Below are 9,634 nucleotides of genomic sequence, written 5' to 3' on the forward strand. Positions count from 1 at the left end.
ATTAGTTCATTACAGATTATTGTTTTAGTAGTTTGCGTTGCCATTATAGAAGGCATTATTATTCAAATGCTGCATAGATTGCATCCTTTCCGCCGTTATGGACAGCTATTAATGTTCATTTACATTTATCATTTGGTGTTGAGACACATTTACATTGTGCTAGCTTTGTTAATATAGGGAAATAAATTCACTAACTTTGCATAAAACTGGTGTGTTTATTCATGGCCGAAAGGTCATGGTTCGCCGAAACGATGTCGGGATTAATTGTGAAGTGTTATGTTGAGCGGGGAACTGCCTATGTTCGTTATTGATTACCGACTATTGATTATTGATTTGACAAAATTGATTTCTCTCGGGTAAGGAGAGCCCCACTTAGCCAAAAGATTCATCGACCTAAGAGCGTCCAAATACAGATAAATTATTAGGACGGAACGCTCTATCAGTAGATGGTAGCAGAGGACGGTTACGCCTTTTGGGACCCCTATTCGAGAAGTATATGCTGTTGAATTAACGGTTTTGTCCTTTGGGACCCTGCTCGAGAGCTTGAATTCAAATTTTCTTGGGTAAAACAGATTGAGAGAATGATGATGGGCTAAGTCCCCCGCGACTTTCCCGGGAACTCGGAGCTTGCGAATGGAGAGAATGGAGGTGTGAAATCGGCGTTGGCGGTACTAGTGATGGTATGAGAGAAGTTAGGGTTTTGCGCTTGCACAGCTTATTGCCGCAGATTGTGTGAAAAGGTTGCGAGGATTTTAGAGAATAGCGGAGGTGCGACTCCGAGTGTAGAAGTAGGGAAGTCGTCGAACTTCATAGAAAATAGCGGAGGTGCGACTCCGAGTGTGAGAGTAGGGAAGTCGTCGAACTTCATGTGCGTGTGGCGCTTTGTGCAGGAAAAAGGTCCACATGGTTGTTGTTGTTGAGACGGGCCCTGCGAGGTCAAGAGACTCCGGAGTATGTTGAAAAGTGTATGAGACACTTGTTTATGTTGTGGTCTGGTCGGTTTAGTAGGTTGATCGGGCGTGGTCAACGAGTCGGTACGTGTGTTAAGGGAGTGAAAGAAACTTCGACTTCGGGCTTTGACAAATTCTAAGTGCACTAGAATAGATCATTGACAAGTTGAGAGCAGAGTCTGCGGGTCAGATTTGCTTGCGAAAGTGGGGACCGAGAAAGATGGAATAACTGCCGAGGCTAGCGAAAAATCCCTAAGGTCCTGAAGCGATTGTGTTACCCTTCCTGTAGTAAACCGACAGATCTGTTTTATTATTATTTGGTTGCTCGCGATACATGCCAAGTTGTTACGAAAGGAGCTGAGTGAAGGAGGACGAGCCGCGAGGCTTTGTGAGCCACAGTGTGTGTGAGTGTGACGTCACTAGGAGCCGCGCTGGGATAGGTCGGTTGTAGAGACGGGTCGCGCACGGATTGGACGCAGTCCGTGGGGCTCGATTGGAAGGGGAAAGGCAAGCGAAGAGTATTCCGGGAATTAAAGTCACTTATTGATTACAAATTTTGTGAAATAAAGACGAGAAAATGAAATTTTTGAAAGCATTCAAGAGTGCGATGAAAGGAGAGTCTTACATTAAAGCGAGCGTAGGAGAAGAGACGCCACCCGAAGGTACACCAGCTTATATTGTAATGGAGGAAAGGGGGGTAGCTCCGTGCCTTTGGCTAAAGCAATGGCACAAGTTGACAGAGAAACATGGGAGCGTAGCGTTCCCGATCCATGGGACATTCAATATAAGGATTCTAGAGAATTTGAGATTCGCGATGTACGACATGAAGGTACCTCCAAGGCCAGCACAGTTTGAGGCTCTAGCGATTTGGGAACTAATGGCTAGACAGCAGCAGCAAAAGAAGTTCGAGACCAGGATAAGAAAAGTAGAAAAGACACTAGCGGACGCTAGGTGGGATAATGCACAGAAGGTGTGGAGGTCAGATGTATTGCAGGGGATAAAATTGTTTCCCGCAATTGCTAAGGAAGAAGAGGCGACAGGCAAGAAAGCTACCTGCAAGACAAACAGGAGATGTTCCAAAGATAGAGAAGATGAGTCAGAGGATGAGGAGTTCATCACGCAATTGCTGAATGACCGTCCACCACCTTACGCAGAGAGTGAACAAGGTCCAAATACCAGTTCTGCCCCTCCGGCACCGGTACAGAATAATGAAACCCCGAATTCAGAAATGCTATCGGGATCTAAGGACCCGAGCTTACTGTTCACCCCACAGATACCGCAGATTAGGAGAATATATCCAGATGTGCCTGTGTTGAAAGCAGCAGAGAGTTATCAGCCGCAGGTCCCAAGATACTACAGCAGTGACAACAGTGCGGGAATGGTTCTAGACCCAACCGTGATGGGAGTACAGAATGGTCGCAACACAACATTGGCACAAGCTGAATCAACCCAGCTTTTGATGCCTCAAAAGCAGAAGCAGGGTGGAACAGCACATGCTCAGATGACAGGGAATCAGATGGGCATGCCGGTGATGATGACCCATGGTGTGGGAATGAACATGCCTCGGAACATGGGGAATGGACAGAACCCAGATGCAATATCCCTACCCATTACTGTAGGTCCACCGGTACCTTTGTACAGTCAGCCTAACACAGGTATGAGCGGTCAGGGATTAATGGTGCAGAGTGGGACGGAAAGGAGGTGCATAGAGAACCCTCCAGAGACAACTCCAATAGTGGCTCAGCCAACTGGATCTGGATCCCTGATGGAGTTTAGTCCCATATGTGCTCAGTCAACAGTGGTGAGGTCGAGCCCCCCACTGATAATACCGTTGTCATCCAACACTGAGAAGTTGCCGCAACCGTCAATGGCAGTCGATGTGAATGCTACATTGATGGGGTTGAATGCGCAACAGCTGACACAGTGGTTCAACAGTCTGAATTCCACACAAAGCCCAGCCAGTGGGAAGGGAGAGGACTATCTGAATAGGGTCAGGTTGAACATGGAAGCAGCAGAGTTGGTGGAAGGGACTATGGGTGTGAATAGGTTAGAGTCCTACACAGAAGAAGAGCTAAGGTACCTATGTCCCAGGATTACAAGAGAAGTGAACAAGGTGCATAGAAGGTTGCAAGAAATAGCTGACAAAAATGGGGTCGAAATAGACAAGACAAAACATTTGAGCAGGAGCTATAGATTGGATTTTGGGACCACAGACTTTGAACACATGAGGTCAGCAGGCATGAAAACGCACCTTAGAGAATTGCTGCAGAGTGCGCAGGTGTGGAGGTGCATAGACAAATGGGAGAGCAGGTGGGTGAAGAAAAAGGAAAAGAAGAAAGACAGTGTCCCAGAGCACAATGAGAAAAGGCCACAGAGTAGTGATGCAGTAACTATGTTACCAATGAGAGAGACAGCAGGGGGGAAATTAATACATGTACCATGGCACAGAAGCGACATCCAGTCCTTTACGGACGATTTTCCTAAGCTGAGAGAGAAACCGATTGAATGGTATCAGCAGACTGATAGGTTTGTGAAGCTGGCGAAATGTCTTTGGGAAGACCTGAACACCCTCTTTGAGATTGTGGTTCCGGCAGATTTGTGGGAAGATTGCAAAAGGGCCGTAGGTTGGCCGACAAGTGAACCAGAGAGAGACAGGGATACAGGTGCACCATCACCTATGGTAATGAGTTTGTACTATAAGGTGATTGAGCACTTGAAGACGAAGGTTCCCGCGAAGAATGTGGATTGGCAGAAGATTGATCGGACAGCCCAAGAGGCTAAAGAGTCGATTCACAGTTACTATGAGAGGTTGTTGAAGGCGTTCAAGAACTACAGTGGCACGGAATCAATAGAGGCGAAGGACATGCTTCATTTTGTGTTCAGATTTGTGGAAGGGTTGAGACCAGAGATAAGTCAGATGATAAAATCGCATTTGATTTGTTGGCAGTCGAAACCGATTGATGAAGTGTTGACGTACACGAAATACTGTAGCGACGAAATTGAAGTGAAACAGAAAAAGTTGAAAGAGAAGGTGATGGTGATGCAACTTAAGGCAGCTCAGACAGGTTTGCAAGGGTTGCAAGGGTTTTCACAACAGGTACCGCAGCCGCAGCCTCAGGGAAATATGATGTTTCAGCCACAGGCGAGAGGCAGAGGAAGAGGAGGCTTTGGGAGTAATGGTCCGGATTTGAGCACTGTTGTGACTCCGAATGGTGTGCAGGCAATGAAAAAGGTGATGCCGTGTCACGTGTGCGGAATCGTCGGACATTGGAAACGCGAGTGCCCGATGTTGGTGCAGGAAGGTGCAGGTGTTGGTCAGCAAAACAATGATGTCAATGCATTACAGACAATGAGGGGACCGAAAATGAGAGGTCCAAACCCAAATTTTCAGACCATAAATCAGCTGCAGGGATTACAGCCCATGCAACCGCAGCAGATGCAGATGCCCCGTATGCAGATGCCGCAAATGCAGCCGATGCAACAGCAGTTTCCCATGTTACCTAATCAGCCAATGCAAATACCCTTGGCACCAATGAATCAGCAGCAAGTGATGGTTCCTCCACAGGTCTCGGGTCATGTGCTGAGTACAAATGACACAGTGCAACAGTTCCCATTACACAGTGAGAATGGAATAAACGATGCATGGGAGAGTGAAAGTTCAGATGAGGAGGGAAATTGTGTGCTTGCAGCATCCTTGGAAGTTGATCAGAAGGGTCCGTATGTGGAGGGAAGAGTGATGGGTCATCGTGTTTCATTTTTGGTTGACACAGGAGCCACACGTTCAACTGTTAGGAGCATTGAAGTACCAAACTTGCCCCTCTCAGGGAGAACAGTTCAAGTGGTGGGAGTAGCAAACAGGCACCTGACGAACCCAATTACAGATCCAGTACCAGTCAGAATTGGTAATTATCAAGGGTCGCATAAATTTGTGGTTTGTGACTCAAGCCCGATATCACTGTTAGGGAGAGACCTATTGTGCAGATTGGGATGTTCGATTATGTGCTCGAACGATGGAATTAAAATTCAGACGAACAGTGATGGGGAGGAAGAGGACAGTGTAGAAGGGGATGAGATGGAAACTGTCAATGAAGAATATCCTCTGATTAGCCTTTTCCCGATGATAACTGAAGAGGATATTCCAGCTGAATTACGGGAAACAGTGGGAAAAGAAGTGTGGGATATGACAGGAAAGGAGGTGGGATTGGTGAAAGGAGTGGAACCAGTGAAAGTGACCGTAAAACCCAATGCAACCTTTCCCCAGACCCCACAATACCACATGGCACAAGACACCCTTATGAAAGTGGCCCAACTAATTGATGAATTTGTAAAGCAGGGAGTACTGAAAGAAGTGTTAAGCAGTCCATGTAACTCACCAATCATGGGTTTAATAAAACCGAGTGGAAAGGTCCGAATAGTGCAGGACTTGAGAAAAATAAATGACATCGTAGTTAAATGCTGCCCTGTAGTACCGAATCCGGCTGTGATAATGTTTCAAATTCCTTGCGAGGTCGAGTGGTTCTCAGTCATCGACCTGTCACAAGCATTCTTTTCGGTGCCTCTTCATGAGGACAGCCAATTTCTCTTCTGTTTCAAATTCCTAGACAGGGTTTACAGTTGGTGTCGAATTCCTCAAGGGTTTTCTGAGTCACCGTCGATTTTCAATCAAATTCTAAAGAAAGACTTGGAAGCGTTAAAGTTGCCATTTGAGTCAACCCTAGTACAGTACATTGATGACTTACTGGTCGCATCTAAGACAGAAAGTGACTGCACAGCCGACACCATTGCCCTACTGAACCATTTGGGAGGGAATGGGCACAAGGTGTCTCCTTAGAAATTACAGTTCTGTCAGAAGAAAGTGAAATACTTGGGTCATCAAATAGAGAAAGGGTCAAGGAGAATAATGAAGGAAAGAATAACAAGTGTGCTTCAAATGAGTCCACCAAAGACTAGAAGAGAGGTGAGGAAGTTTTTGGGAATGGTGAGCTACTGTCGCCAGTGGATTCCCAACTTCTCGGCTCTAGCAAAGCCTTTACTGAAACTGACCCAGAAGGATGCATTGGATGCAATTGAGCTGAAAGGAGATGAGATGGATGCTTTTGTTGAATTGAAGGAATGCATGTGCAGGGCTCCAGCTTTAGGTATGCCTGATTACACAAAGCCTTTCACACTGTTTTGCCATGAACGTGATGCATGTTCTTTGTCTGTCTTGACACAGGCCCATGGTGGCATAAACAGACCAGTAGCATATTTTTCAGCTACTTTGGATCCGGTCGCCGCAGCACTGCCAGGGTGCTTGCGCGCCGTAGCAGCAGTTGGTATCAGCCTCACTCAGAGTGAAGGAATAGTGATGGGACATCCAGTAACAGTCATGGTCCCTCACTCAGTTGAGATTCTTTTGACCCGCTCCCGAACGCAACACATGACTGGAGCAAGACTCACAAGGTACGAAACGATAATTCAGGGCTCGCCGAATGTGCAGCTGAAAAGGTGCACTACGTTGAATCCAGCAACCTTGCTTCCCGGTGAAAATGCTGAAATTGAGAACGCTGAAGACGTCGAGCACGACTGTCTTCAGGTGACTGAATTTTGCACAAAACCACGACCTGACATTAAAGATACTAAGCTTGATGAAAATGACCAAATTGTTTTTGTTGATGGGTCATGTTTAAGAGATGCATTGGGAGTGTTGAAAGCAGGATATGCTGTATGTACTGTAGCAGGTGTCCTGGAAGCGTCCTGGCTTCAAGGAGTCTATTCTGCACAAGTAGCAGAGCTTGTAGCCCTTACAAGAGCATGCCAATTGTCAACATTAATGAAGGTTACTATCTACACTGATAGTCAGTACGGGTTTGGAATTGTACATGACTTTGGGCAACTGTGGTCGCAGAGAGGTTTCCTGACTTCTTCAGGATCCCCAGTGAAAAATGGGGAAAGAATAAGGGAATTGTTACATGCCATTCAAATGCCAGCCGAAATTGCAGTGGTAATGTGTAGTGCTCATACAAAAGGACAGGACTATGTTTCCTTGGGAAACGCATATGCGGATCAGGTCGCAAGATTTTGTGCCTTGAACTGTATATTGCTCAAGGATGAATGGAATTCAATAAGTGAGCCAGAGCTTGAACCAGCTGAAGCATTTGCTTTGAAGGTCGTAGACACAATGGATGAACTAAAAGCATTACAGAATAGTGTCAAGGAGGAGGAAAGAGTTTCCTGGATTAAGTCACAATGTATAAAGAGACCAGATGAGCTGTGGGTTTCAAATGAGGGAAAATTTGTCTTACCAAATAGTCTCTTATCGCAGCTAGCGCGGTTCTATCATGGGCAAGCTCACCTAGGGAGAGATGCCATGATAAGATTGTTTAAAACTGATTGGTTTAACCCCAGATTTCGACAAGTTGCAGAAGCAGTCTGCCACCGTTGTGTCACTTGTCAACAGATGAACCCAGGAAAGGGAACAGTCGTGAACATGGGGCACATTGGCAGAGCAGCAGGCCCGTTCAGTCGAATGCAGATGGACTTCATTGAGATGCCTGTGCATTGAGGTCTGAAGTATGTGTTGGTGATTGTGTGCATTTTTAGTCACTGGATTGAAGCATACCCCACACGTAGAAATGACAGCCTTACAGTTGCTAAACTATTGTTGAGGGAGTTGATACCACGTTTCGGATTCCCGATCTCTTTAGAATCAGATAGGGGAAGTCACTTCAATAATGAGGTAATAAAGTTACTTTGCGCAGCGCTGAACATTGAGCAGAAACTGCATTGCAGCTATCGCCCTGAAGCCTCGGGACTGGTGGAACAAATGAATGGTACCCTGAAATCAAGAATGGCGAAAATATGTGCATCGACAAATTTGAAATGGCCTGATGCCTTGCCTTTGGTGTTAATGTCAATGAGAAACACCCCTGACAGGAAGACTGGACTGTCCCCGCACGAAATTCTCATGGGCAGGGCTATGAGACTTCCTGCAGTCCCCGCAAACGCGCTTTTGAATATTACAGATGATATGGTGTTAGACTACTGCAAAGGTCTGGCTGACGTGGTTCGCTCTTTCTCTCTCCAGGTGGAAGCAACCACCTTGCCACCAATCCAAGGTCCAGGACACACACTGAAAGCAGGTGACTGGGTCGTGATAAAGAAGCACGTCAGGAAGTCGTGTCTGGAACCCCGTTGGAAAGGCCCTTTCCAAGTGATCCTGACAACAACTACTGCTGTGAAGTGCGCGGGAGTTCCCAACTGGATTCACGCCAGTCACACAAAGAAAGTGCTGTGTCCCACAGAAGAGGAAGTTGAAGCGCTGAAACTGCCAGTACCTGATAAAGTGCCGAGCGCTGAGACAGAGCAAAACAGAATTGGAAGCGAACAGGCAGGAAGAGAGGAGAGAGAAACATTCTCTGAGGACGAAGCAACCGATTCACTTGGGGAAGACCAAGGAGAAACCTCGGACAGCGACGACGCAGCTGAAGGTAGCAAAGAGCCTGAAGCAGCCGAAAGTAACAGGGAGCCTGAAGCAGCTGAAAGTGACAAAGAGCCTGACGAGAGTAGCGGTGACAACGGGCTCAAAAGAGGTGAGAAAGCAGGAGAGCCTGATCAGAGGAGGGCTTTCCCAGAAACAGACAATACAGAAGGAGGTGGGAAGGCAGGAGAGCCTGATCAGAGGAGGGCTTTCCCAGAAGCAGACGGTACAGAGAAAGAAAAGGAGAACGTGACTGATTCCCCAGAAGAAGGGGACAAGGAAAGACAGAACGAAAGTGTTCAGTCTTCTTCAGAGGAGAGCGCAGGTTCATCAAGTGGACACAGTGCAAAGAAAAGGCCGAGCGTATCACCAGCAAAACTGAGAACTAGAGAAAGGTCGAATGACAGTGAAGGGCCAAAAGTGAAAGAGAAAAGAAAGGAAGTGTCTGTCGTGGTACCAACGTCAAGTGTAGAAAAGGACTTGACCAAAGAGGAAAGTACCAGTGAGGCAGAATCAAAGAGAGAGGCAAAATTGAAAAGGAAAAGAATACCAAACAGGAGATATTCCGGTCCAGAATGGGCATATGCAGTCAATGACAATTGGACTGACTAATTTGTATCTCTTAGCCTCGAGAACGAAGAAGAAGAGATACCAATAGAAAAGAAAAGTTTTATGGACTCTGTTGATTGAAAAGCTGGTACATGACATTGCTTGCTTTAATATAACGTGATTCAACCAGCTGAGACATTGCTAAATCGGATGAGACATTTGTTAACCGGATGAGACTTTGAAAACCGGATTGACTCTTAAACCCGAATTGAGACAACGTTGCTGCTAACCGATAAGTGACTGGCCTCCTGAAGAAAACCGTGTGAACATTGCGCTTGTTCAGCTTTGTAACCAATTGCTACATCGTTTCTTTTATAAGTGTTTTCAGCTCTCTGATTCTATACAGATCATGACTAGGTACGCCACACAAAACGGTAGAATGAAATATTGTAAATATGCGTGTATAGGCTTGGTAGTTGCATGTGTACTAATAATAATGGCAATAGTGCTTGGAATGCATGGAAAGGGTGAGAATGAGAAAATTGATGCTTCTACTCTTGCTCCTGTTCCTATCACTGAACTAACTGCATTGAAAAGACTGGAATTAGATGAGAGACACTTGCATGAGAAGAAGGAACTTTCATATAACGTTTTCTATCGCTTGCTAACCGAGTAT

General features: G+C 46.1%; 1 protein-coding gene across 1 annotated transcript in view; it reads left to right on the forward strand.

Annotated features, from left to right (window-relative positions):
* Nucleotides 1–9,021, forward strand: part of LOC138293866 (protein starmaker-like) — an 80,906-nt gene extending 71,885 nt beyond the window's left edge. The window contains exon 3 of the mRNA XM_069233167.1: nucleotides 8,381–9,021. Within this exon, the coding sequence (XP_069089268.1) occupies nucleotides 8,381–9,021 (641 nt within the window). The remainder of the gene's footprint in view (nucleotides 1–8,380) is intronic.
* Nucleotides 9,022–9,634: the final 613 nt, after the last annotated feature.

This window comes from Pleurodeles waltl, chromosome 4_2 (genome assembly GCF_031143425.1).
Source record: "Pleurodeles waltl isolate 20211129_DDA chromosome 4_2, aPleWal1.hap1.20221129, whole genome shotgun sequence".
Lineage (NCBI taxonomy): Eukaryota > Metazoa > Chordata > Amphibia > Caudata > Salamandridae > Pleurodeles > Pleurodeles waltl.